The sequence below is a fragment of the Ammospiza caudacuta genome, chromosome 5 (assembly GCF_027887145.1).
Source record: "Ammospiza caudacuta isolate bAmmCau1 chromosome 5, bAmmCau1.pri, whole genome shotgun sequence".
Classification (NCBI taxonomy): Eukaryota; Metazoa; Chordata; class Aves; order Passeriformes; family Passerellidae; genus Ammospiza; species Ammospiza caudacuta.
This window is the reverse complement of record NC_080597.1, coordinates 32,513,766-32,541,135: the sequence shown is the minus strand read 5'-3', so window position 1 is coordinate 32,541,135 and position 27,370 is coordinate 32,513,766. Positions and strand designations below refer to the sequence as shown.

Sequence of the window (27,370 nt, the reverse complement as noted above, 5' to 3'; positions counted from 1 at the left end):
TTTGTTCTATATACCCTTAAAACCTTTAAAATACAGAATTTCTGGATCTTCCTTAAGTGATCTGTTGCAGTACTTTGCTATTCTTACAATTACAAAATTAGCATGTGTAGTTTAACCCTGATGTCTCTTTTGCCTTGACTTAAATCCAGCCCTCATGTCATTGCACTGGAGAACCGTTTCTCACTTCCTTTTTATAGGTACTTCTTACATATTTGAAATTCGTTATGCCTCTCTATAGATGTTCCAGCATAACAGACTATGTTTGCTGGGCCTCTGATTATTTTATCGCTTGCCTCTGGAGCCTTTCCAAATCAGCTGCATTTTTAAGCGCTCAGAACTGGTCACAATATTTCAGCTGACTCAGATTTTACCAGGTCTGAATGGACAAGGAAGATTGTCTCACATGTTGTGCTGACAGGACTTCCACTTAATGTGGTTAGTCCTTTTTTTTCTTTAATGCACAATCTGTTAGATGGATACATTTTGTATGAGATGCATCATCTGTTAGATGTATCCCTGGTCCCACACAGTACCTTATCTCTCAGCTTCACCACCCACCAGAGAACTGGATGTAAGAAGTGGCAGCAATCTGTATTCCAGCATTCCTGTACCTCTGCCAAAGCAGGTGCCCCCTCTAAACATTCCAGATTGTTGCCAGACAATATCTCTGGCTTGCAGTAAGGGTAATATCTGCTTATAGGAGTCAAAGTTTTCAGAGTGTGGTTTGCACTAGCATACCTGACACGTGAAGGTTGTCACAACACAGTCCGTATTCCTCTGCCCTGCCCATCCCTGCCTGTGCCTTTCCCTCCTTACACTTGGATCACATCTTGCAATGCCATTGCAGCAGCTGCCAGCTCAGCATGAGAATCTGGTGGCACAATTACTACATCCAACACAGGAAAAGCACCAGGAGCACATGGCCTGGGACAGGAGAGAGCAGGATCATCCCCTTTGGCAGCAACCACAAATACCACAAAATCTTACAGTTTAAGATTTTGTCAGCTGTTTTTTGGGAGGAGAGTTCACTGTCCCTAAATCAAAATCATTTAGTCATGTATCAAAACTAAATGAAAGAACTAAATGTGCCTTAGCTACCTACAAACTCTCCCACTCAATTTCCTGTTGGTGAAGTGGGGATAACAGCTCTTTGACTTTACAGATGTTTTGTCAGGTTGACTCCATTAATTCTGAGGCATCCAAGGATGCCAGGGGGTATTTGTCTCTCACCAGCATTTCAACAGCCCATGTGCTTCTGTGCTTTTTGTCTCTTCCTGACTTTAAAATACTGCATTTTGTAACCTGACTGTTCTCTTAACACAGATGTTTTTCAAATGGAAATGTTACTAGCTAAATATAGACAAAAACTAAAATCCACTTAAGCCTCAAAAAACAGTGGAGCTGAAGTAATAGCTCATATATGGCAAATATAACTATTGTATGTGTTTGACAGAAATAAATATCCAAATAATTCTGGTTTGGAAATTATTCAGTGTAGAAAACCACCCTGAAAACTTCCCATTTCATTTTTGCCAACATGCTTAAAGAGGAGCTGACACTTCTGTTTTTAATCCTTGTTGGTATAGGCCTTTGATTATCATAAGATCAGCAGTAAGAGGTTTTAAAGCAGTTGTACAATTTTCTGTCCTTGCCTGGGCACAGCCATACAGTGCTGGGCATGCCCTTATTCACCTGTGTGTTTGCTGTTTCAGGTGACACCGGCAGAGCAGCGTTCCCAGTGGCTGCCAGCTCTGGAACTGCTCTAGAAGCAATATGCTCCATCATACTAAGGCATGCTTTCTTTCTTATCACTTTTCCCTTTCTACTTCAAAACCAGACAATTCTAATGAGAAAACTAGAGTTATTAAAAAGCCTCCTAATCTTTCTAAATTAATCAAGATTGCGAAAAAGAAATCATTGATTCTAGAAAGTATAGTTATGCTATGCTATAATGATTAGACAACTGCTTAATTTAGTTCTAGTAAAGCTTTCCAGTTTCTATTGCATTTCTCAAAGGGAATATCATTTTCATAGTGAAACCTGCCAAGACTGAATTAATACTTCCTACAGCTTTTTTACATTTCCTTATAAGCTCAGTCTAAGACAAGAGCATGTCTGTAACACTTGCTTTAATGCCTTTGCTATGAATTTATAGTCATCATGTTATCTGTTGTGGGACAAATGTTACAAATGAATGCAAATTATTCATCTATACTTCATTATAGGCCATTTCCAGATCCCCCACTTAATTTAGGTTACTTTTTTGAAAGCACATTTATAGAAAAATCATTTTTTCAGCATACTGTAACATAAACAATTTGTCTTATTTTTATGGTTGGCATTAGAGGTTAGAAATCACAAACTTAAGGAAACTCAAGCCAGAAATCTGAGACAGTTTAAAAGGCATTCAGTGTTTTCACATCAAAGATGAATGTATGCTTGAAAAATCTCTTTCTCACGCTCAGGAAAGCTAAGAAATTCCAGACATTTGGGAGGGTCCTACAAAGGAAGGATTTTTGGCTTCTCCTTTCAGCATATTTCACATTTTTAGGCAAGCTTAGAGCACTTTTTTAACCACCGGAAATGGCCATAGTCTCACAACATTTTCACATTTTTTCCTAAACTTTGCTTTTGTCAGCATTTATACTGACAAGGGGTAAACTGTAACTACCTGTTTCTCAGGTAGAGGCAGGTATTCTGGTCTTCAAACACCAGAACTTGCAGTTAGGGATAAACATTCAAGTAACTGGAAAGCTTCACAGAAGGCAAGGTAAAACAAGAGTTCCATGCTCCAACCTTTAACAGCAAATTATTGAATAGGCATAGGGACCAGAGACTTCATATCTGTGGGTTTCACCCCCTCCCTCCCACTGTAACATTAGAAAGATTTTTTGAGCTCATTCATTATGAACTCGTTCCCTTCATCGCTTTGACTGCTGCCTCATGCCACAAAACATGACTTCCTTTTTCCTTCAAACAGAACAAAGACTAAAGGTGCAGGTGTATTAAGGTCTAATTGTGGTGACACCTGCAGGTTCCAGTGTCAATTATCATGTGTTTGCACATTTAGGTGCTTTCTTATGCTACTTTCCCTGTCTTTGCCTTGCCCGGGAGATGCCTCTTGGTGCCAAAGTGCAACAGTTACAGGTGTAGAACCAATAAAAGTTTTGTGCCAAGGACTGCTAGGGACTTGGCTTCCCAGAGAAGTCTATTGCTGCAAAGAAGAGTGACACTGAAGGATTGTATCATGCTTCTTTAGGTTTGGCTGCTTTGGAGGCAACTAGAGGTAACCAGTAAAAGAGTTCCATGTCAGTGCAAGGCAGTTACACCAGGGTATCAATATAATAGAGAAAGCAATTCACAATAAATACACTTTTTCTTTATGGTTGGGGAAAATAATTTTCAAAATTTAAATGGACTGTAAATATGAACTTTAAGCAATGCTAATGAAAGTCACAACCTCAAGTGGCTCAGCAACAACAGTACTGGAGTTTGAAGAAATAGCCAAAACATGATATGTTTCTGCTATCTTTATGCTTCTATGCCAGTTTCATCTGGCAGCAAAAGCAGAAAAACACAGAGCCAAGATAAGACAGGTCAGCCCATCCATTTGTTTTGACCAAAGCTGAACTGTGAGTGTGACTGTAGGGATTTACTACTTCATACCATATTCCTGTAGGGGTTTTTAATGCTACATTTAATGCATTAAAACCAGGCCTACCATCAGTGTAGACTTCAAGCTCAGCAGTTGTACTTCTTTCCACTCCTAAACTGTCACTGACAAGAAAAGCCAGCACCAGATGTATTGCAGAATCTGAACAGTACAGTGAGGGGAGAATTGTGCCTGCACTAAGAAGTACTGCCAAAAAAAAAAAGCTGCAGGGCTGTCCTACCATTATTGTCTGTGGGGATGTTAGGTGGTGACGGCACCAACTTTTTAGATTGTATTTTCACTATTAAGTTTGAGTAAAATTTCCCAGACCCAGATTCCCCCTTATGCTGCTTTAAAACACTTTAGACTTGATATGATTTTTTACATTAGTATGATAGCTGAAGAATCTCTCTAAAGTATGCAGTGCAACTAGTTCCGTATCTTCAAAAGTAGCAAATTCTTAAAGGTAGAGGAAGGATTATTTCCCAAGCCACCTAAAAGCTTTTCAAGGTGAAAAATACTATCTATGCTTTAAATTAGTACTATCAAATTTGAATAGGAATTAAATTTCCTTTAAGCATTTCCAAAACACCTTTCATGTAATACCCATGTTCCTGGTAAAATTTTGGGTAAGATATGCTGAAAAATAGACAGAACCATCTAATTTGTTCTATTCAAGCCTAAAAGTAAGTGATAGCAGTCAATACACATTAATACATTACTTTTTACTGTGTACGTGTGTGATGTCAATGGAGGAAGATGTTTCTACCCACTGTTCAGTCTCGTTGCCAAACAAACTGAACAGGTAAAGTGTGTACACCAAGAACCGAGCACTTTCAGATCCAAATTGTTATGAACTTCAGATGACTGCCGCCTCACAGAGCTACTAGCACAACAGGGCAAATTAAATGGCCCAAGCTAAGCTTCTCCCTCCTCTTAATTACTTTGTTACACCACACCAATTCTTCAGTGGGAAGCGTCAAGCTTCCTGTGGGTGGGTCCTTGATCAGTCTCGAAATTACCTGCTACAAAAAATAATCCTCATTGCCTTCATCTAGCTGATATTGAGGCTATGGTAAGGTAGATAGGAACAACAGGCACCAGGACGGCTCCATGATGGAGCACACAACAGTAGGGGAAATCCCCAACAGCAATTTAGAACTCTCTCTGGAATATAAAGAGGAGTAAGTGCAAACACTAATAATCCCGTTTCAGATCCATGACTGATGGGAGAATTAAAAGAGCCACATTTAAATTCTTATCTCGGGTATACGGCAAGGCAGTTCTCAAAGCATAGGCTGTGTAGTCGAATCTAAGCACTGAACCCTTCCCATCACAAACCAGAAGCAGCGCGTGTTCCCAGCCAGCAGCGTGTAAACACAGAAGGATTTAGCCCGCTTGTTTAAAGACTGAAAGACTGCAGTCTTGAGCTCAATCGAACTTCCCCAGCAGGGACACACTTGTGATATTTTAGAAGTCGGCTTTACAAATAAATAAATAAAACAACCACGCGCCTTTCAAACTCTGCGCTACTACAGATGCGAGTTCGGGTTTTTTTTGCGTTAAAGTCACCGCACCGGCGGCAGTCACGCTACGAGATCAGCTACCAATTTCCCGGCTGGATTCTTTCTGGAGCCCGCCAGCCGAAGGGCTGGGCGAGGGCGGCTATCCCGGGGGAGCGGGAGCTGCCGTGCCCGCCCAGCCCCCGGTGCTGAGCGCAGGAGGCGCAGCCGCCAGGCCCGCAGGTGCCTGGGGGCAGAGGCGGCGGCAGGTGTCGCGGCGGGACACCGGGATCACGGCAGGTAACTGGGATCGCGCTAACCGCCTCCCCCGCTGCTCGCGGCAGGGAGGGGCGCTCCGGGCGGCGGGGACACACCTGTCACCCGAAAGGGCCCCAGAGCCACCGGGACCCGCGGGGCGCGGGCGGCGCCCTCACCCCCGCCGGGCCCGCGAGCGCCGCCCCACGCGCCTCTCCCGCCCGAGCCGAATTTAAACTGCGTTACTGTCCTCGCGCAAAGCACCAACGCCGCTGCTCCCGCGCGTCCCGCCCCCTTTCCACCCGCCAGCCAATAGCGGCGCCGCTTCGTTGCCCTCCCCGCCAATCAGGGCGCCGTTTATTGCTGGCTGGGAAGAAGCGCTCGGTGCGCGCGCCCGCCCGCTGTGGAGCTGGTCCCTGGCGCGGAGCAGACGAGTCCTCCTCCTCCTCCCGCTCCCCCGCCCCTTCTCCCCGCGCTTTGTTGGTGCCTCTCCTGGGAGAGCAGCGGCGGCGGCTGCGGCCGGCGGCGATGCCCGAGTTCCTGGCGGATCCGTCGGTGCTGACCAAGGAGAAGCTGAAGAGCGAGCTGATCGCTAACAATGTGAGCCTCCCGGGCGGCGAGCAGCGCAAGGACGTGTACGTGCAGCTCTACCTGCAGCACCTCACCGCCCGCAACCCGCCCGCCCTCGCGCAGCCCGACTTTTCCAGCGACGAGGAGCGGGAGCCCACACCTCTCGGCGCCCGGAGCCGCGGAGCTGCTGCCGCCGGGCGGGTGAGTACCGCTGCCTCCTGCCCGCGCCGCCTCGGCTTCCCGGCAGCCTCGGGCCCGCTTTCCCGCCCGAACGGGGCCGGCCGCCTCCGCCCGCCGGCCGCGGCTCGGGGAGCGCCACAGCGCGCCGGGGTCCCCGCACGGGGTCGGGAGAGTCTCCGGCTCGGCTGAGGGCGGGATCGTGCCCGGCCGGGACGGTCCCGCCGCCTGAGGGAGAGGGGCAGCGGTGCTGCCGGGCGGCCGCCCCGCGTCGGGGAGCGGCTGGGACGGCGGAGTCCGTGCCGGGGGCCGGCGGCTGCTCCTTCAGGACGCGTCCCGCCCTGAGCGCCCTTGGAACCCCGGCGGGCTCGGGGGGCAGGGGCAGCGCGACCGCGCGTGGGGAGTGCGATGGCCCCCGAGGGTAAATTGGGAGACTTTTGCTGTAGCTTGGCGAGCGGTGTCCTAAGGAGACTGTTCTGGTGTTAGAGGAACGAAGCAAGAGAGCAGCACGAGGCTGCAGCTTGCTCAGTTAGGGACTCCGGTCCGCTGTCGTGGTTGTACGGCAGCCGCGCTACTCGGTGTAAAAGCTTTAAATGAAAGGATGAAGCTGTGCGTGAACAGCTGCTTTGTTTCGCTTAATGAAGTGCACTGTTTAGTGTAAAGAGAGTCTGCGTAATGTAGATGTCTCGCTCGTACCTCTGAGATGTGTATTATAGCAAAGCGCCTCTGGTGCCTGTTCAGTTAGTCCCCTGTGCTTGTTTTCTTAGACTTTACACATGTAAGGAAAGGGGGAAGCTGATGCCGTTTGAAGTTTTTCTCTTTGGGAAGCTGCGATTTCTTTCTTAATTTTTTGTAAGTGGACTATAAATTTGCATATCTTGAGAAAGCAATCTTGTAATTGATAATTGTAAGATGTCTGGTCTTGAGAAAAGGCTTGGATAATGATTATCAGCTTCCGGAGTCCTAATGCGTGTGATAGTGAAACTATTTAATTGTATGTTAGATACTGTGTTTCAAAGGTCATTAGTTGAGGGAGTGCCGAGAAACGGAGTCCTTTGAAGGTCTTTCACTTTCACGCTTTAACCTTCAAAAGCCCAAGAGAACAGTTCTTGAATTAAAAAATTGAAAACTGCGACTTCAAGGGGAAGAGATCTCTAGAACCAAGTTATTAACTTAATATCTGTCTGTTTCGGACACTTAACTGGCACTCACTGAATGCAGTTACAGGGAAACAGACATTTCTCTGACTTACAGTGGTCTGCTGATAGCATTCATAAGGTGCTTTTGAGTAAAACAGGATGAGCTTGAATCTGACTTGTTTCATGCTTGCTGGAGGAGGAACATCTCAAAACTGCTAGTTCCCATTCTAGATCTGAGTTTTCCTTTCCATAGTGCTTAAGTTTAAACAATTACGGGTGACTTTTTTGATGTTTACAGAATGGGTGGTACTCCTACACTTTTGTGAACAATATCTGGAAGGCTCTGTGCTATTTATGCTTATCTGGTGTGTTAGTATCAGAGCACTGTATCATCAGAAGTTCCAGAACTTCAGCAAATACTCTAGTGCCCAGATTTGGGTCCATTGTGCCCCGTGTTGTGTCGCCTTCCCCTTAACCTTCCCCCAACAACCAACCGCAACCAAAACACTCAGAAAAATCCCAAACAGTACCTGCCAAGCAAAACAAACTTGGATGATGTGTGCTTGTTGCCTTCTTTGTGCTACTTGAGTAGTTCTGCGACTGCTTGTAGCCCGAGTAACTGTTGTTCCTGTTAATGTCTTTTGGCATAAGCGTGTTTCTCTGATCAGCTGTCCTTCAAAAAGATTAGCACTCGTGTCTCCAGAGCAATTTGTTCCCAGAACAACTGGAAAGAAGAGGAAGAGCGAGGGAAGGCTGATATCCCAGGGGGCTGGGAGTCAAAGCAAAATATCTTAATAAGATTAAGAGAGGACAAGAGGGAAAGCACCCAGACGTTTGAAAGAAGTTAGAGGTAAGGGGCAAGGGAGGAACTGGAACTGCAAGCATTTGTGGAAAGGATGAATACAATAAAAGCACGGGCTTTGCTCCATTCATCTCTGTGCCCGCTCGCCCCTCCCTTCATTGCGAGCACACAGTCAGAAGGCTCTCGGTCGGGGGCTGCAGCCTGGCTGGGTCGCAGCCCCGGTGTGAGCGGGGCACTCGCAGGGTGGGGCGCGCTCCGAGCGGCTCCTCCTGGGCACCCGCGGGATCGCTCGGCTGCCTTAGCGGGCCTGGAGCTGGGCGGGCGTCGCTCTTCTCAAAGTGCCTGCGAGCCACAAGTGCAAAGCAATCGTCTGAATGTCCGTGCTGCAGTCGCTGAAAGCTACACCAGCTCTCTTAATAGTGGCGTTAGAGCTTGGACACGGCTGTAGTCATTAGTAATTTTGAACTGTCTGCACTTCATTTAAATGCGGTTTTTCTAAGTTCTGAACATTTGATAATGCATTTAGGTGCTTATTTTCTATTGATAAAAGCTGTGCGGAGACAAAATCCCATAGTTTGAATTCTGTTGCAAATTATGTGTTTTGAATCTATCACTCTTTTGGCTTACCTTTATGCAGCCCAAGAATATATAGCTCACTTTGGCTACCAGAACAGGAAGAGCTTTTAAAATCATGCCTATTTGTAGCTCAGTCTGATAATATTGTCTGGAGGAGCCAGCTTCTCCAGCTCTGCTAATGTTTTTGAGCAACTTTTTTGCTTTTTTCCCTTAAGCCTGTTTAGCATAGTGGTATGTGAGGACAGTGACTAGGTATGCAAGACACTGTTTTGCTGCAAGGTGAACCATCTGGATCTGAATGTCCCTCGTGGTGGTTAGTTATGGGCTGAATGTCAGTAAAGATAGCTCACAGGAAAAATAACTATGAAATTACATTTTTGCCTCTCTAGGACCATTATTTTAAAGCATGTACCAAAAATACTGTCTTGATGCTGTTGTCAAACAGAAACTGTTCAGAGCTTAGAATGTATGGATTATTATGACTGAGCTTGTTGTGTATTTCATGTCCTGGAAGAATCACTTCTAAGACATATACTGAGTGATATTTTTGACCTTTAAAGTGATTATATGAAAAAGATCAGTCAAATGTCTCCTGTAAATGACATGATGAGAACATCTGGACCTGAAGAGCTTGTTTGAAAGGTCATACATGAGACCTATCAGGTAAAGATGTTTGGTTTGATGGGGGGAGACTTGTTTATTTGGATTGTTGAGGTTTTTTGTTCTAATCAAGTGCCAAGTAACTAAAGAGCCAGCTCCAGCTTTTCATAGTCAGAATGCTGTGGTTGTGATATCTGTAGCCAAGGTAACAACAGCTTCAAACCTTTCCCTATTAGAAAAGAGAAGGTAATAGTAAAACTGGTAGTTTATGAAGATTAGGTTTGTGGAAAGTGTACTGGACAGGTGAGGCAGTGTAAAGCATCTGTGTGTGCCCAGTGAAGGCAGAGAATCTATTTGGTGTTTCCTGTGTGGCTGTATGTCTTCATTACGACCTGCCGCACAAACATCACCCAGAATACAGTTTAAATCCTTTGTGGCCTTTTAAAAAGCGCTCATCTGCTGGCTGAGAGAAAGTTGTGGGTAGCAGGGATGAGATGACCAAAGTAGTTCTCACTGCAGTGGGAAGTCCTGCCAGGCTGTTCTGCAGCTTCAGACTTTGAGAGGGTGTATTTCCTTCACCAAGTAACATGGAAATTAGTGTCTGAGAGGAGAAGGGGGTGGAAGGGTTGAATGATCCTTAATCTTATAATTTATGACTGTTACTATACATAGGCTTGGAAATTTTAAGTCTGGCACTTGCTAATTAAGGTTAAAAGGTAGTGAATTCTCCAAGTTGTGTGCATCAGTATCTTTTGCATTGCTGCTGCATAATTCCCTTTCCATTGTTTATTTTGTCTGTCCTGTAGCTCTTGGTAAATATTGTCTCCAGGTCTTTAAGGTGAAAAAGTTCAGTTCATTAAATATCATTAATTTTTAAAAAAGAAAATTATATTGCAGGAAATTGTCTATGGTAGAATACAAAGTACAAGGGGAATAAAGACCTATGTATTTCACAATATAAATCTATTATTAACATTTTGCATGTTCAGTTCCTTAACTTTACATGTCCTAAGAGAAATAGTTATTTGTTACCCGAGGGAGCCCTGCAAACTGGAGAATTAAGCAGCATTTTGTTGGTGTGATTTGGGCTTTCTTTAGCCTAACCTTAACCTTAACATCTTAACGATTGAGAGGAATCGTAAATAAGCCCTGACCCTTTTTGTGTCTGTGATGAAGCTGCACCTGTTTGGGATTAAAATCCTTGTGTATCCTGATGTAGATGCCATTTAATTTGGGATTTGAAAATAGTTTTTGGTGGTGTCTCATAGTTGTTGGCTTTATTATTTAACGGCTTCTTCAGCATGTTTCTTATGCCTGTTTTTGGGAAGTGCTGAGATTAGTACAGGTGCTTATGAAGTTTGCCTAATTACCCTGGTCTCTGGCTGTTAATTTCTATTCAGTAGGAATGCCTGAGGTAAGGGTTGGGTTCTGAATTCTGGTTGCTTGCATTGTCTGCTCTTCTTGCTAGCAAAAGAAGGTGAAAGCTTTGTGCTGTCAAGAGATGACACTTGGAGAGGATGAAGTTCACTTATGCTGTTGTTTTTCTGTGGCCCTAGTACTGAGAATGCTGTGTGGCAGCCCCATGCTTATAATTCACTTCAGTACTTGTCTGAAGAGTTAGTTTCTAGGCAATTAGAAACCAAGCCTGACATGTACCACTACCAAATTGCTATCTCTGATGTGAACAAATCTCTCTCAAGTGAAGTATGCAGATAATCTTCCAGCTTCTGTTTTCTAGAAAATAGCAATGAATAGAAATATTTTTTTAATGCTGTGAGCTCTGGACCAGATTAGAAGTTCTTCAGATAAGGATTTATTGATTTGGGTATATTGTTGCAAAAATACTTACATAGATTTGGGTGTATTACTGCAAAAATATTTACATTATGGGCAAAATGGTCAATAGCACTACCTTACATTGGCAAATTCTGCCACAATTTCATTTCAGGCACTTCATCTCTGCGCCACAATAAGACAAATTTTGCTAGTGGTCTTAAAACAGGTAAATGAGGGTGTGAGTTTTTTGGATTTGTTTGTTTTTATGTAATGTACAGTGTTAGGAGTTTAAGTTAGTTCTTTTGATCTCTCTCATGGTGTAGTCCAGCAGACAAGTTGTCCTGATTCAGAGGAAGTGTAGTGATGCATTAGACTGTAATGGTAGTGGTAATTAAATTTAGTGTTGTTGCTGAAGTTGACGCTGTCATACCACAGCTGAGGGTGAGAAATTCTTCTATCCAGCCTTGTACTTCCAGGGACTCACCTTGTGGTCCAGTGAATGGTTAGATGGCAGCTTTCTGCTTGTACAAGGCAAGTCATTTGCTCCTGCTCTAAGGAGAATAGGTGTTCAAAAGTAAAAGCTGTGACCTTGCAGAACACAAAATGAACACATCTGGCCCAATTATTGAAGAACTCAGATTACTTTCAACTTCCTCCATTCCCTCCCTACTCTTTTTCTTTGCTGAAACTGGCTGTTTTGATGATCTCTGTTTGTGACAGTAGTGCAGGAAAAAGTGAAATGGTATTTGAAGGAAAAAAGCCACAAAGAAACCATGAGATACGTGAGTTTACTTATGTTAGAATACCCTGGTACTCATTAGTTACAGTTAGATTTCTGATGGCTAAGATTTGTTTAAAGCATCCAGAATGCTGAGTAGTTTTTCCGGTGTTGTATGACTTCTGTGGTCTCTAAGTGAACAAAGGTAGAGATACATTACATCAGGATTCCAGTTTCTCTAAATGGAATGTCGATTTCCTGCACCATGGTAGTTTTTTTCTGAAATATGGACTAGCACCTTGATTTATCTGCCTGGTGATGTGGGCAAACACCAGAGCTCTCATTAGTCTAAACAGATCTCAACAAGAAAACTCAGCATTTTTTTCAGAAGTTTTTTCTGTTTGGACTGTTCAGTAGTCCAGGAAAAAAACCACATTGAGTATGAAATTAAAGTTAGTGCAATATTTAGCTTGACATAATGTTATGACCAACATGTTCAAAAGTGACTAAAAGTCTCATTCAGCTGAAGGATTGTTTCTTGTGTATGGCTCAATTGCTTCAAAAAGTAATTAGGAATGGAATGACTGATAAAGTGAGTTGTAAATCTGTCTTTAGTCAAATCTGCTTCTTTAATAGTCCTATACTTTCTTGGGACTGTTTGTAGTTTATTTTATAAAATAAAGAAATGCCATGATCTGTTGGCTTTTCAGCAGCTGATTTTAAGTTTATCATGCTGGAATATTCAGAAGCCAGAGGAAAGCTTGGAGTCAGATATATTTGGGAAGCCCTCATTCAGTCCCTGCTTAGTTTTAAAATACCAAGATATTTGAGGCAAGACCATGTTTGCATGCAAACAAATATTGAACTTGCATTAATAGCTAGATAGATTCTGTTAGCTCATGTAAATCATCTTAGTGTAAAAAAAAAAAACAGATAGGCCTTCTAGACAACTGAGTTGAGAAAAATGCTAAGTACGGAAATTGTTTCTGTTTATATAATGCAGCTTTGAGATACTGCTTTGAAATAAGTCATTTGTATCAAGGTCTTTCTTAGTAAAGAGCATGCAAATCCTAAGCATGCTTTTTGTCTTTCCTCTTCACTTTTACAAATCCCTATCGTAGCAACAGAGGCTTCCCAAGCTGAAGTGTTGCGATCACTCTGTTTGGATCGAGCAGAAACTGCTAATTTAGGAGTAGCATCTCAGCAGATTATTTTGATAGCCATCTGCATGTGGTGATGGTGCATTGCCAAGTGCTCAAGTAGTGTTGCCAGAGTTGGGTTTAGAATTTTTTAGAGCTACAAGTAACAGAGGCCTAAGCAGACAAGTAGGATTTTGAAAATATGAAACCATTTCTGATTTTTGCCTTTCCTGTACTCACCTTGTAGTATCATGTAATCTCACAGAGAATGACAGGACAAGTAGGAGTAGGGGTTTAGGTAACTTGGGTGGAAGTATGTAGATACTAAAGAACTTGTTCTATATCATTAGAGGAGGAAATGACCTATCAGGTAGAAAAATAATGCAAAGAAATGCCAATATAACATAAATATTTGTAGTTTTGCGTAGTGATGGTGAAACAGCTAGAAGCTTACTTCTCCAGTCACAGGAAAGCAGTCCCTTCCCACTGTATATTTGAACTTCAAATTAAAACACAAGACCAGAGTAATGAGTGATTTTAAGAGGAGACTTGTTATGTTTTCTTAGTAGGTGTAAATGTTTGTACTGTTTCATATAGGCTTTAGTAGTGATCATGGGTGAGAATAGAATTAATTTCTTCTGGATTTATATGTTTAGTACTCCTACGTTTTCCTGTTCCCTTAGAAGAAAAAGATGTGTTCAGTATTAACTGGAAACACTGTCTCTCACTTCTCTCTCCTGTTCCAGAAAGCCACAAAGAAAACTGACAGACCCAGACCAGAGGAGAAGGATGGCCTAGATATAACAGAGATGAGTAATGAAGACCTTCAAGAGCAACTTATGAAGTATGGAGTAAATCCTGGCCCAATTGTAGGTAGGTCAATTGAACTAGCAGATACTGATCTGTTTTATTTGTCACTATGAAATTTCCCTGGTACAGTTACTTTTTAGTACCAGCACTGTTGCAGTCCTGCTTCCCACCTAGGATATTTTTATTGTACTGTTTACATTGAGAAGTCTTGAAGCATTGCAGTGGACAAGCCTGCAGTTTGCTTCTCCTGTTCTAGGCCAGCTGGAGATGTTCCAAGCTGTGTTCTGAAGCTGTGTGACTCTTAGTTAAAGTTCAGTGCTGGGGTGGTTACGTCTTCTGATACAGAGGTTTAGATCTGGGCCCACTTAAATAGGAAATACATCTTACATAATAACCTCATAGTATTGAGAGCCAAATAAGAACAGGGAACTTCCCTTTCCCTAGAGCATTTCCTACTCACTGCATTGTGCAGTAATGTTTTCCTTTGCTAATGTTTTTTTCTAGCCTAGCATTCTGTCCTGCGTGCTGGCCTATGTCAGGAGTAGTCCTGACCCCAGCCTAATCTCCTGCCTTGCACACTGGGATGTGAGATCAAAGTGCTTTGCCTTTCAGATTGTGCAGTAGCCTAATGGCAAGGGAATTTGATTTCATAACTCTTGAAAAAAAGATCGTCTGTAGTATGTGGAGCCTTCTGTGGAATGTTCTTGAATCCTAGGAGGATGGAAGTGTCCTGATGGAGGCTGCAGTCCTGTGTGTATTCAAAGTCTTATCTGTAATATTTTCAGTTAGCTGATTCTGCATGCCTTGCCATTCATCCTGTACCTCTGGATGGTACTCAAGAAGCTATGTAGTCCACTGGAAAGGCATTTACATTTATTGCCTTCGTACCCTCTAAATTTTTAGAGGATATGGATATTTCCTTGAAAGGCTGCTGTTTCTTTTAAATTATGGTTTCCTCTTATCAAAAAATTTCAAAAGTTAGATTTTTTTTTTTCTGCAGCTAACACTCAGGCACCAGTCACCTCTACAGATTTTTGCCAACAATGTCCAAATATGGAAGTATGTGCTAGACTTAAAATGTTTTAGACAGCTGTCCTTGCTTGTCCAAGCAAGCCAACCTGATGGCAGCAAGCAGAAAGTTCTGTTGCTTGCTTGCACCACCTCTGATGCTTATTGGACTGAATTTGCCAACAAGGCAAAGGCAAGGGCGTCAATTCCAGGGTAAGGGAATTAGGAGGTTAATAGAGCAATCTGCATGGAAATAGTGCAAGGGAAACAATCAAATTCACTCTTTTTTTTTTTTTTTTTCTTTTTTTTTTTTGTGAGGGAATAACAACTTGTATATTGCAGCATATGAAGTAGCATATCTAGGAAGCAGATAAATTCCATTTCCATAGATTTCCTTTCTGTAACTTGCAGTGTACAAAGAGGTCTGAGTTTATCTAACAATTCTCTTAAAGTGAGAAGTTAAAGGCTTTAGAGGCAGAGTGGTGTACCTAGAGGTAGGGGTGTGTATATAGATATATATATAGAGAGAGAGAGACTCTGGGCCATACAAACTGTTTAAAAATAAACAAAACATTATATTCAGAAATTCCCAAAGAATATGTAACAGCCCCGTTCTATCAGTCAAGTCAGGAAAGATTAAAACTGTTTCTTCAGCATGTATCCTTCCTTGTTATAGCTACTACTAGGAAACTTTATGAGAAAAAGCTTTTGAAACTGATGGAACAAGGTCCTGACCTGATGGCACCTGTGCCTCTCCCAGCGATTTCAACTACTGAGAACACCAAACAGAATGGAAACAATGATTCTGACCAGTACAGTGACAATGAGGAAGGTAAGGCTGGAGTGGAACTTGCATGGGAGCAGTTCAAATTATACATGAGTAATACTTGCAGTAGAAATAACCTAGGGATGTATGCTTTTGCTGTTGGGGGAGGCTGTAAGATACTGCTGTGGGCCATGTCAGTCATGTACTTGATCATGCAGTACCAGCACAGTGATCCAGGTGCCTGTTCTGGTCCCTTTTATCCATTTTCCCCAGACTGGATGGAGCCTGTAAATCCAATAGACAGGAGAACTGCATGTTGGGTGTTTCAATGTTCTTTGCACTTCATACTTAAGTACTAACCCAGTTTTGTCTAATGGTGCTCACAGTAGTTATTCACTACGGGATAGTAAATGAATGTTTGCTTATTGATTTTTTGTTCTTTTTTTTTTAATGGCTACCACTTATGATTCAACCCCTTTAAGCTCTGTTTTTTATGGACTTGGTTGAGGGTGGGTTGATTGGTTGGTCCTGGGTGTGTGTTTTGTGAGTTTTAATATCAAGTTTGTATTGAGCATGTGTAGTGGTAGGGAAAGTGGGACCAAAACCGCACCATTGTGCAATTTACAAAAATTAAAAACAGTGCAGGTTTTAAAGAATTACTTGAATGGAGTGTTAGAAGATGCTTATTTAGTGTGGTTTGGTTTTGGGAGTGGGTTTGTTTTGTTTTTTAAAGAAATTTCCATGGACATAGGACAGAAAGGGTTGAAATAGAACTAGTAATTGGATTGATCTCCCTTGCATATTTGGGCTTATTTTTCAGCCTTTTTATCTTGCACTTTTAAGGGAGAAAGAATATTAGAGATTGATTTATTAATGTTTGGGACAGCCAAGAGCCCAGTCACAACTGACAGCTAACTTCTTATAATTACATATGCTTCATATAAATACTGAACTGTTCACACACTGGGGAAAAAAACTCAAACCCAAATATTCCCCTTCTCCCCTACAAAAAAAAAGTTTTTATTAATAAATCTTAAATATGTTAGTGTAAAGCTATTAGAATTTTAGAAAAGCAGTGGAAATAATGTATCCTTTTGTTGGTGAGATAACTGCTAACAGCTCTCCTTTCTACTGCATCAAAAATGGGATTTTATATAAAAGGACATATATTAGAGGAAACTAAGCTAACAACTTAAAACAACATTGACCATCTTCAATACATTTACTACAATCAATAGTAGAATGGTACTTTGGTTAAAGGAATTGCAATTTGATAGCAGTTTCTAAATGGAACTGCTGAATTTGTCAAGGCTTATCTGAAATGTAGGATTTTTAGCAAAAAAAGGTAAATATGTGTATCAGTGTTTTGAAATAATTTTAAGGTTGTTCTTCAAAAGTCTTTGTTCTTATACATTTAATAGAAAATACACCTGTTTCACAGCTCTCTCTGTTGCCTCTCAAAATGAATTTTTATTAAAATACATTTGGTTTCATCTAGTACAACAACAGTAGTATTATAGAAACTAGTTCTATTAAAACTGGTTGCAGATCCGAAGACCGAGCTGAGACTTGAGAAGAGAGAGCCCCTGAAAGCCAGGACGAAGACGCCAGTCGCACTCAAACAAAAAAGAGTTGTTGAACACAACCAGGTATGTTTGTCATAGCAGCTCCTGGAACTGCTGCTAACTGCAGGTGATGTGCTCACTAAACACCTTACTGCCTTTAACATTACATTTGACTAAGTGAGCCATGCTGGTTTTTAAAAGTTCTTTTAGAAAGCCTGTTCTAATATAGCATGAAAATCCTGTGAATTAACTGTAGTGGCTGTTTTTAGCATGTCTGATGGTGTTCAAAAGTAATGGTCTGCTGAAAGCTGTTTGTCTGACTTGCCAGCTGCTGCAGCGCCTCCTAGAGAAAGATAGTAGGCAACCATAACATGTTTAGTTTTGGAAACCTGGCAGATTAAGTCATGTGGGCTGATGACTTTCTGTTGGATGCTCGTAATCAACTTGATTTAATAAAAGCAGTGTTTTCTCTAAAAAAAGAAAAGTTAGGAAAAAGGGGTGTGTGGGTTTTTGTTTGTTTTTTTTTGAACAAGTGTTTTTAAATGCATACATATATCTGTAGCTATCTAATCACATATATATATATGTATGCATTTTAAATACATCTGTTTAATGACTCATTTAAATGTAATCTGTGAAGTAATGTATTTGGGTATGTGCCTATATGTATAGGTGAGTGTATGTGTGTACGCACACACACTAGCTATGTAATATTTTTTTTCTTCAACTATGTTTGTAGCAGCAGTACTAGAGTAGACATGAATTTGTTGAAAAACTTCTCCTATGAAGAAAAAGAATAAATAACAAGTGTAAATCTCCCATCTGTTCTTTACCCATAAATATTAGTTCTGCTGTCTTGATGGAAGAGAGATTTCACAGAATCTCCTCTGATTTTCAAACTGCTGAATACAGGGTATGGTAGTTGATGGCTGATCTGTCCTTCTGATATGAACGCATCACTAAATGCCCTCTTCCCCAGCTTAGGATACTTTGAGTCTTTAGAGTGTTGTTCATCTGTCCAGTAAGTAGTGGAGTTATGCTGCAGTAAAGGACTCATAAAGAAACGTTCAGTGACTCAGAATCTGGCTTGTTAATTGCTTGGTGTATTTTAGCAGATCACAGTGACTTTTCTCAATACTTTGTTAAATGCCAGACGCCTGCTATTTAGTGTGTGTGTATGTATAAACATGCTTTAGCTATAGATGTCTCTTGAAGTGGGTAAAATGCTTCTCTGTGACCTTGAGTAATGCAAGACAGCTACGGAGATCCATAACTATTTTGCTTATTTTAAGTTGGAGTTTAGGATGCAAGCTGAACAGATTTTACTTTGAAAAATTAAAACACACACATAGTTCAATGCACCAAGCATGCTTTAATTTGGTCAGGCAAGTTCTGCTTGTAATGGTCTCTATAATGAGCATCTTAATCTTTAGATTCTTGTATTTCAAGAATCACTTTTCAAAATGGTTATTCTACCAGAAATCCCTGTCAGCTTTAGTGTAATAAAGATAGTTAATTCTGCTGTCAACAAACAAACCTTGTAGTCTTCAGGAACTCGCTTACAAAATAAAAGAAATTTAGTGAGGCATTTTTGTGGTGTTTTAAGTGATGATTTGTTTACTCAATTTTTTTGTCATCCAGTTTCACTATGTTAGTATCAGGTCATTACTCTTTTGGCAATCTTGCATGTGCAGTACAGATGCAATATTTTGCAACTTGCATGTTTTAATTTCCAGGAGTTAATCAAAAGAATAATGAAAAAGTGACATCATTTCAAAATTGCCAAATTCTTCAGAAACTCTTTAGTCATTTAAACCTTTTACTTTTGAACTTCTGATTGTTTCTTGTTTGGTTTTTTTTTAATACAGCAAACAGACAAAACCATCGAAAAAACCCAAAACAAAATAGCCCCACCCACCCCCCAGTTAAATTTTGCAGCTGCTTGAAGCCAAGAACAACTTAATGCTTTTGGCTAGCAAATGTGTGTAGTCATGTATTTTGCTGAGAATAAAATCAGGACATGGATAAGATTTTTTTTCTTTCCTCCCCTTCTTCCTATGGAATTACATTGTAGGTTTTCAGCAATGTATCAAGGGACTATACTAATTTTGCAGAACTATTTGAGCCGTTGTGCACTGTGTGACATTGGCACAAAGATAGAGTGTCTGAACCATGGTGAGGCTGAGCTGGTGGGCAATGTGGAGTGAGCAGACTTGCTACTTCTAGGTTACTTCTAGGTCCTGTGCAGCACTGCTTTTAGACCAGATGTATGTAGCTTACAAGACTGTTTGTCATTTGGCATGGCTGGATGTAGCTGTTCTCTTGAGAAGAGAGTGCAAAGAGATAGCTATTAGGCAGACTGCTGCACAAGAAATTGGGTGGGGAGGTTGAGTATGGGTCTTATCAGTCAGTTAGCAGGGGAGGGCTGGATGAACTTGAGCTCAGCTATTTGTGTTTCATTACCTCTTCATAGGGAAAAGGCTGCAGAAAATGCTAATTTTAATATCCCCTTCTAATCCAGTAGGTGAATCTAGAGTAGGAGTTCAAAACTGAGCCTAACATGTCATAGTAAATGGCCCTGGGCAGAAGGAGGCAGGATAAACAACGTAAAAATGTTAAGGAGCAGTGTAGAACTGGTCTCTCTCCTGAAACTTTGTGCAGTGACATTCTGTATGTGCTGTGGTCCCCTTCTCCTCCCTGTATTTTTTTTTTTTACTACCTGTATAGTAACTTGGTAAGTGATAGCTGAGGTAAAGTCATAATCTATAGCTCCACTGCTCATGAGTTATTCGACAGAAGCAGACACTGAACACTGCTTGTGTACCACACCATTGTCGTTTCTCTGGTTACATTACAGGTTTCTCTGGTTACATTACAGGGTGGTGGTGTACCCAACACGAACGTTACATTTTGACAGGGTTAGAGGCCTGCTCTGTTGACAGTGAGGATAACTATAACTGTAGACAACAAGTTTTATTTCTTCTTTCTTTTGTCTGTTGACTGTGTTCTACTGAAATCTGGATGGGTTTTATGCAGTAGATTCTTGTTTTTCCTAGACTTTTCATGCAAGAAAAAAATTGAAAGTTGGTACTTCAAACATATGATTAAAGCATCTGAAGAAGAGAGGCAGTTATTAGTGAAGTGCTTCTAAGTTTCATAAGTAATTCATAGTCAAATAGTCTGGAATGGGGAGCTTGTGGTTACTAGTATGAGTGAATTTGCCTTCCTGCTTTCCTGAGTAGATTGTTAGAGTAGAAACACTTTGAAATTAGTATTTTTTTCTCTAAGCTTTTAAAGAATACCTCTCAAATAGAAAATGTATGGGGTTAAGGTGAGGAATTGTGATTATAGGTTGCAGGAAGGAGGAGAATGCAGTGTCTGATAAATATTTAAGAAGGGGTTAGAAGATGTTTCATCAAAAGTTTGTAAAATTGTAAAGAATTTTGGAGAATTAGGCTGAAATCTACAATTCTAAAAAAAATCTGAATCTGTTTGGACCTGAGGTCTGTGCATTTGTTTTATAAAATACTTCAGTGACTTTGGAATGAAGTGAAACACTTGTGCTCCCTCTGCTGTGTATGTAGTAGCTAGCTGTTATACAGAATTTGTCATAGAACCATAAAGCAGCTCAGCATCTAGTTTCACTATCCCCTCTCAATTAATAAATATTTTTCAGCCTGTTCTCTTAACACATTGTTTTGGGGCTGAAGCTGTTCTAGTGAAGTCATTTCCACTATTGAACCTGCAACTGACAGTTGCAGTGTATAACTTTATTTAGCAATGAGTGTAACTTCTAAAAACTTGGTAATACATCACTGTATGAGGTGTTAATGTGCAAAGATAGAAGTATTGAAAAAGTAATTTTTATTTTTAAACTTTACCAAATAAAAATGAAAATCTTCATCTGGATGAAGCAGATCCACATCTCCCTTTCCATCTCTGAATTAGTTTAGAGGGGAATATTTGCTTTGAGCATGAAACTTGCAGTAAAGCATAGGGAATGATCTGCATTTGTTAATGGCTATAAAATTTTGGTGCTTCATGCTGTTACTTCAGTTTGTGAGAGATCTGTATCAGGCTTGATTGTTTAAACCTGCTGTTATGTGAAAAGTTTTAGTTTTATCCCTGTATGAGGAAACTTTTTAAGATCATTAAGTGTCTCTCCCTGCCCCCTGTGGCTGAAGATTAGTTCCTGTTGAAACCTAGGAGGCTGTGCATAAACTGTGCACAACTCTGTCTGAGAAAATAGAACCCTATCTGTAGAGAAAAAGGTGATGCTTTCTGCTTATGCTCATAGGTTTATTTTTTGTATGTGTGTGTAGGCAGGAAATGTAATGGGACTGAAAACTTCATGTCTGCTGTCTATGAGTTGATGTAAGTCCTCATGTTAGCTCATTCTAGGGCAGTGAGCAAATCAGTTTTTACTGTTGGGCATTATCTATTCAGTTCTGTATTTGAACAATATGCTCAAATATAAGTATTCTGGTCAATGCTACTAATCTAGCTAGCTATTCATTATTGATTCATTATTAGGATCTAGAGTTTCTTGATTGTAGACACGTTGCTTCTGGAGTGTGCATGCTATTTTGGCTTTTGGCTGTGAGTATCTGATATTTGGAGCTGGTTTTCATGTATGTGATCATGTGTTTGATGCTTGAATAGACCTATTCTCAAGATGGAGTTACTGAGACTGTCTGGACAAGTGGATCTTCAAAAAGTGGACCTCTGCAGGCATTTTCTAGGGAGTCTACAAGAGTGTCAAGAAGAGCACCAAGAAAAAGGGTGATGAGAGGCTTTTATAATAGACAAGCTTTTTTTTTTTTCTCTCACTCTTAGGGTCCCAGTGGCTCTTTTATTCAATTGTTGTCTTTTGTTTGTTTTAAACAAACAGGTGGAAGCTACAGCACAGTTGCCTGTAGATGATGCTGTAATATCAGAGAGTACTCCCATAAATGAAACTGTGTTGGCTGCAAGCGACGAGACCCTAGTAAATATGCTTAGTAAATATGTTTAATCAGTTGTGGTATTCTTCTGTAATATATCTTCACTGACAGAATCATTCTGTTTTGGACAAACAGGAGATTGTTTTAAGGAAAGTAAGACTATTCAGTAGTCTTTAAGAACTCATACTCAATATATGTTTTAGAACCGAATACTCTTTACTTTGAGATGGGACTAGTTCAACACCTAGGTCCCATCTATTGTTGTTTGAGGGGGGAGGGCTGAAAAGAACCACTTTACAAGCTTAGATGCTTTTTTTAATTTATTTAAGTACATGCAGAATATTTGCTTTTAAGTTTGGCTTTTCTTGTGAACTAAATAACTTTTATGTTTCTAAATGGCTTAAGAGAAACTACTTGGAATGATAAGCAGTGTGTTTCCTTTGCTGATCTTGGAGCATCTTTTACATAACCTTCTTCAGTTAACTTCTAACATGCATATATTCAATGCACATAAAGGTTTTATTTTTTGGTTCTGCCACCTTGCCCCTTTTCATTTTGTATTTTGGCTGTTTCTGAGTTTGAACAATTTTGAATCTCGGCAGGTTGGCAATAGGGTGCCTGGAAATTTCAAGCATGCAGCTCCTACACTGTCAGTCAGTGAACTCTCAGACATGCCCAGAAGAACACCAAAGAAACTACTGATGACAGCTGAAGTAAATAAATTAATACTTAGATTGCTCTTGCTTACTCTCTGTGAACAAAATTCTTGTGTATGTGCTTATTTCTTAGTACAGAGGGGGTAGAGGATGTCACTGCCCGGGTGACACCAGTCAAAATAAACTAGTGTTGTCACATGACATAAAACAGAATATAAACTTATTTTCATCTTCCCCTTTCAGATTTAGGGGTGTGTGTGAAAAATGTGATTTTTCTCTTTTCCTAACACAAATATATTTTGATGTGTTATTTCTCCTTGTGCTGCTATTTTTCTGAGCAAAATATAGATTTTTTTTGTCTTTTAAATTCTTTATAGCTCAAAGTAGAGTAGACGTGGGTTATCTCCCTTTGAGCTTGTAAATCAGCCTATTCTGAAAAAATGCAATGTGCTTTAATTTAGAGAATTAACTAGTAGAATTACTTTAGACCAAATTCCTGAATTAAAAAAGTATCTGTAGATTCCTGGTGGTTATCAAGGGAGAAAAGAATTCTTTTACTGTTAACCTATTCAGGCTGTCAAAAATTATCTCTTGGAGAACTGTCTAAAGCACCTGCAAGTATATGTAATTGTATTAATGTAATCTGTAATGTGGAATTTTACATTACAAGATGCTGTTTGTCTGTTCATGTAGCTCCAGATAAAGCTGCTATTAACACTTCATTTACAATACAACTGCAGTGTAGGCTTAGTTGTCAAATAGAATGTTGTGGGTCAACTTGATGTTCTACTCCAAACTGCTGATGGGGTTTTTCAGTCAGTATTTTACTCTACTGTGGTTTATTACAGCATACTGTATGGTTTATTACAGCAAGAAGAGACAGATTGCCCACATCAGTGCTTTTTAAATCATGTTGGTCACAACCAGTCCTGTGATCTGCTCAACACAGCCATGATAGAGGTGATAGTTAAGTTTTTTTGATCATCTACATCATCGGCTCGCAGGTGTATAGGATTTATTTATACAGCTTATTCTTTATCTTAAAGGAAATGGAGGTGATCACTGAATGCTTTAAGACACCAAAAGTGACTGGATGGCTGCCAATAACTAAGGTTAAACTTCTAAAACTCAAGAAGTAAACTTCTTGAATGGCACTGGGTGACTTATTCATTCTTACAAATTGCACATGGTAGTGGTCACTGAGATCGCTATGTAGAAACTTCTTTGTTTTGCTGTCTATTTGGCCTCTAACTGTTTTTGGTTTCCTAGGTGCTGGAGAGAACTACAGAAGAAAGAAGAGTAGAAAGGGATATTCTTAAAGAATTGTTCCCTGATGAAGTATCAACACCTACAGGAATTAGGTAATTCTAAGGTTTATGGGGGCTTTTTCTCAGTTCTTGTAAACCTATTTAAGCTGAGAAATATCTTTTGATTATATTGACAGATTTTTGATTATATTTCCAGTTTTTGCACTCTGGCTCAATTACATTTGTGACAGCCACCTATTCTTCCATTCTGTACACACAGATTTGTTACCAAAACAGCCCCCTCTCTATTGAAATTGGAGGAGGGAGAAGGAGAACAGGGTGATACTATAGTAGGAATTATTACTGGAATTTCTAGGTGGTGAAAGTTAAATGGAAAGGGCTTTTCTGTGGTAGTGACTTGCAATATTTAAGTTTTTGACAACATACAAATGCTTAGGCCTGCTGTAAATTAAGGAAAGATCTCGCAGCATATATTTGAATTTTCTTTTGTAAAGCAAGAAAGAACTTTCAGGTAACCTATTTTTTTCCTTTAGGTAGCAGTCATACTGAATACTCTTAGCGTGAATAAGAATGGCATCTAGGAAAGGCTGTTACTTGTGCATTTGGGGATTATTTTTGTGTCTTTGTATTTAAACAAAAATTGAAACAACCCTCTGGTTAACTAGGTAATTTAAAAAATGCTCTGTTTAGAGGATATGAGAAAAAGTTTCCCCATGTTAAGATGTGAAATTATCTCCTGTGTTTCCAACACGTTAATTATAGCTTCAATTTAAACTGCAATTGCATAAACTCTTGACCATAAGGAGAATATATAGTACCAGTTGCTACTACCATAGTGTGTCTGCTGACTCAAGTTTCCTCTCCTGTTTTGGAGGTCTAGTTAAATCCATACCACTTTTTCTTTTCAATAAAAATCATCTATGTGTACTCCTTGTATATAGGACCTTGGCAGTGTACATAGCGTTTTTTTTAATCCTTGCTGCTTTGTCTTTTGGCTCTGTGTATGGCTTAGCCATCAGTAGATGTTTTATTGGCCAGAGATAATCTAATGTTTAGAAATCCCAACAGGGCTGCATAAGTAATGATTAAAAAAGCAAATAGAGGGAGATACTTTCTACAGTTTGATTGCCTACTTTCTACAGTTTGATTGCCTGCTATGATCCTTTTTATGTGGATAGGGTGAAGTAGCATTTGAGGGTTTTTTTAGAATGTTTGCTTGAACAGTGAATTATTAACTTAACATGTCTACATGTCAAGCTTCAAAAGTAGTATTACGGGTACTGTATTCACCAGAAATAATTCTTAGTTCTTTATTACACTAAAACTTCCCTATGTACGTTAGATTGCCCTTTTAAATATGCAGTATTTCAATTTGATATTTTTAATTAACAGTGCTAGCTGCCGTAGACCAATCAAAGGAGCTGCAAGCCGGCCTCTAGAGCACAGTGACTTCATACTGGAGGAAAGTTACTCTAAGTATGCGCAGAAATACGGTACCTCCACTGACACCAAGCCAGAGAAACCACCAATAAAAAAAGAACGCCCTGTTGCCCTGTGGATAAAAGTTCTTCTCTTTGTTATTGTTTCAGTCTTCATGTTTTTGGTTTATCAGTCAATGGAAACTAATCAAGGAAATCCTTTTTCTAAATACCTGAAAATGGTCTCTCCGGGCAGTGCCGAATGAATATCTTTCTGAAAGGCACACCCAATTTGATCTCCTGTTTTTTAATTGTAGAGAACTCTTCTGCCCTCTCATCGGCTCAAGGACTTCTTACAAATAATGTGATTGGAACCTGATAAATTGGATAATTGAAGAAAGATAATATTAAATGGACATTGATAACTTTCTGGACTTTGGACAAGTAGGAGATCACTGCCATAGGAGTAACATTTTTTTACATCTTTGAACTTTTTGTAGGCTTTATTTTTTTAATGTGGACATCCTTTAAATTCACTTTTGAGAAAATGTATATTTGTTTTTGCAAGAACTTGGAAGCTGAGAAGGGCAAAAATGTAGTAAAATGTGAAGCTGTGTTTTTAAAGCTTTTCCTTTGTACGGAAAATAAGTTGTACTTCTGTCTCTAGACTATAGCGGAGAAGGATTTTAACATAGGAAAAGGGAAATGCATTTCTTTATGCATTTTTTTCAGTAACAACATAACTGAATTTGATCTCTTAGGATGTAGAGAGAATACAACAACCTTTTCTGTAGATTACTGTAACTTTTTAGTAAATGTAACTGTAAACCTGTTTGCATTTCTGTAACAGTCTTATCATATTAGTAACTGTGTTTAAGTGTAATTTCATTTAAATGTATCCCTTCATTTTAGTGCTTACAGTGTTGTAGGAGCTGAATACAAGTTTAATTGGCAAGAGATGTCTTAGAGGAACTTATTTATTAGTAAAACGTGTGGGAAATAAAAATAACATCATAATAATTTGCCACTAAAATACTTTTTTGGGTCAAGATTATCTGAAGCAGTTGAAATTCCAACATTAGCAGTGGTCTTTTTTCTTTTTTAAAAAAGCGAGGTCTTTCCAACACAGCTTTATGTCATTATCTTTAAATATTCATGTAGAGAAGTATTCTCAAAGTGTGAAAATTCCATATGAAGTTTTATTCTTGTATGAAGAGGGCATTGCTGCATTTTCTGCTAGTTTCATCTTTTAAGGTGAGATTTACTACTTTCATGCCATTGACTATTTTTCTCAGTGGAAGCATGCTGAAACACTCTCTGTTGTGTAACTTGGTTGAGCAGGCAGCTGACTTCACTACTACCAATGAAGAGTGATAAGCAAAAATCTTTTTAAAGTGAATGTATACATTTTTGGTGTGCTTAAATCTGCAGCATACAGATGTTCAGTCTTATTGCTTGGTACAAAATTGCAATAAATCCTACTACTTATTCTTAAAGTGCTACTTATAAAAAGCTGAGAACATTAGTTAATAGTCAATATCTTTTTATTCTAGGTACAATTATTGTGTAGACTATAGCTATGGGGAAGCTTTACTTTCTGTGAACTTTGGGACAAACATGGTAATTTGTAGCAAAGCAATAGTTTTGGGGTTTTTTTCCTGTTTAATGTTTTTTTCCTTCTAAACTGCTTTTTTGAGTAATTCAAATAGCTAAACTTGTGTCCATCCTATAGGGAATTGTAACATAAGACATTCACTTTTGGTGTCAAAAATGGAGAAAAATAAAAATGATTTTAATGTGTGTGGATTTTCCTTATCAAAATAAATGCATTGCTGAAAGGCAGCAAAAGCAAGACAAATGATGTATCAGTGGTGTCATTTTCTGCTGCTATAGTCTTACATATTGAAAAAAAATTAGAAATGTGACAGTAAATAGGTCAGTTCATTTACCTGGTGGCAGGAGTATCATCATATTTACAGTATCAGAGTTTTGCACCATAGTTCTTTAGCCAATGTCAGGCCTTTAATTTG

The 27,370-nt window shown here is 39.9% G+C and overlaps 1 protein-coding gene across 8 annotated transcripts; it reads left to right on the top strand.

Annotated features, from left to right (window-relative positions):
• The first annotated feature begins 5,844 nt into the window (after nt 1-5,844).
• On the top strand, nt 5,845-27,192 carry TMPO (thymopoietin). Of its 8 annotated transcripts, XM_058804909.1 has the most exons (11): nt 5,845-6,180; nt 13,653-13,779; nt 15,401-15,556; nt 17,039-17,139; nt 21,718-21,837; nt 21,947-22,042; nt 22,601-22,711; nt 23,525-23,614; nt 23,701-23,766; nt 23,924-24,015; nt 25,315-27,192. In XM_058804909.1, the coding sequence occupies exons 1-11, from the start codon at nt 5,938-5,940 to the stop codon at nt 25,604-25,606; spliced, it is 1,494 nt and encodes a 497-aa protein (XP_058660892.1). In that variant the 5' UTR covers nt 5,845-5,937; the 3' UTR covers nt 25,607-27,192. The 8 variants fall into 8 exon arrangements, with proteins under 8 accessions (XP_058660892.1, XP_058660893.1, XP_058660895.1 ...); XM_058804910.1 differs by lacking the exon at nt 21,718-21,837; XM_058804912.1 differs by lacking the exons at nt 21,718-21,837; nt 21,947-22,042.
• The last annotated feature ends 178 nt before the right edge of the window (nt 27,193-27,370 follow it).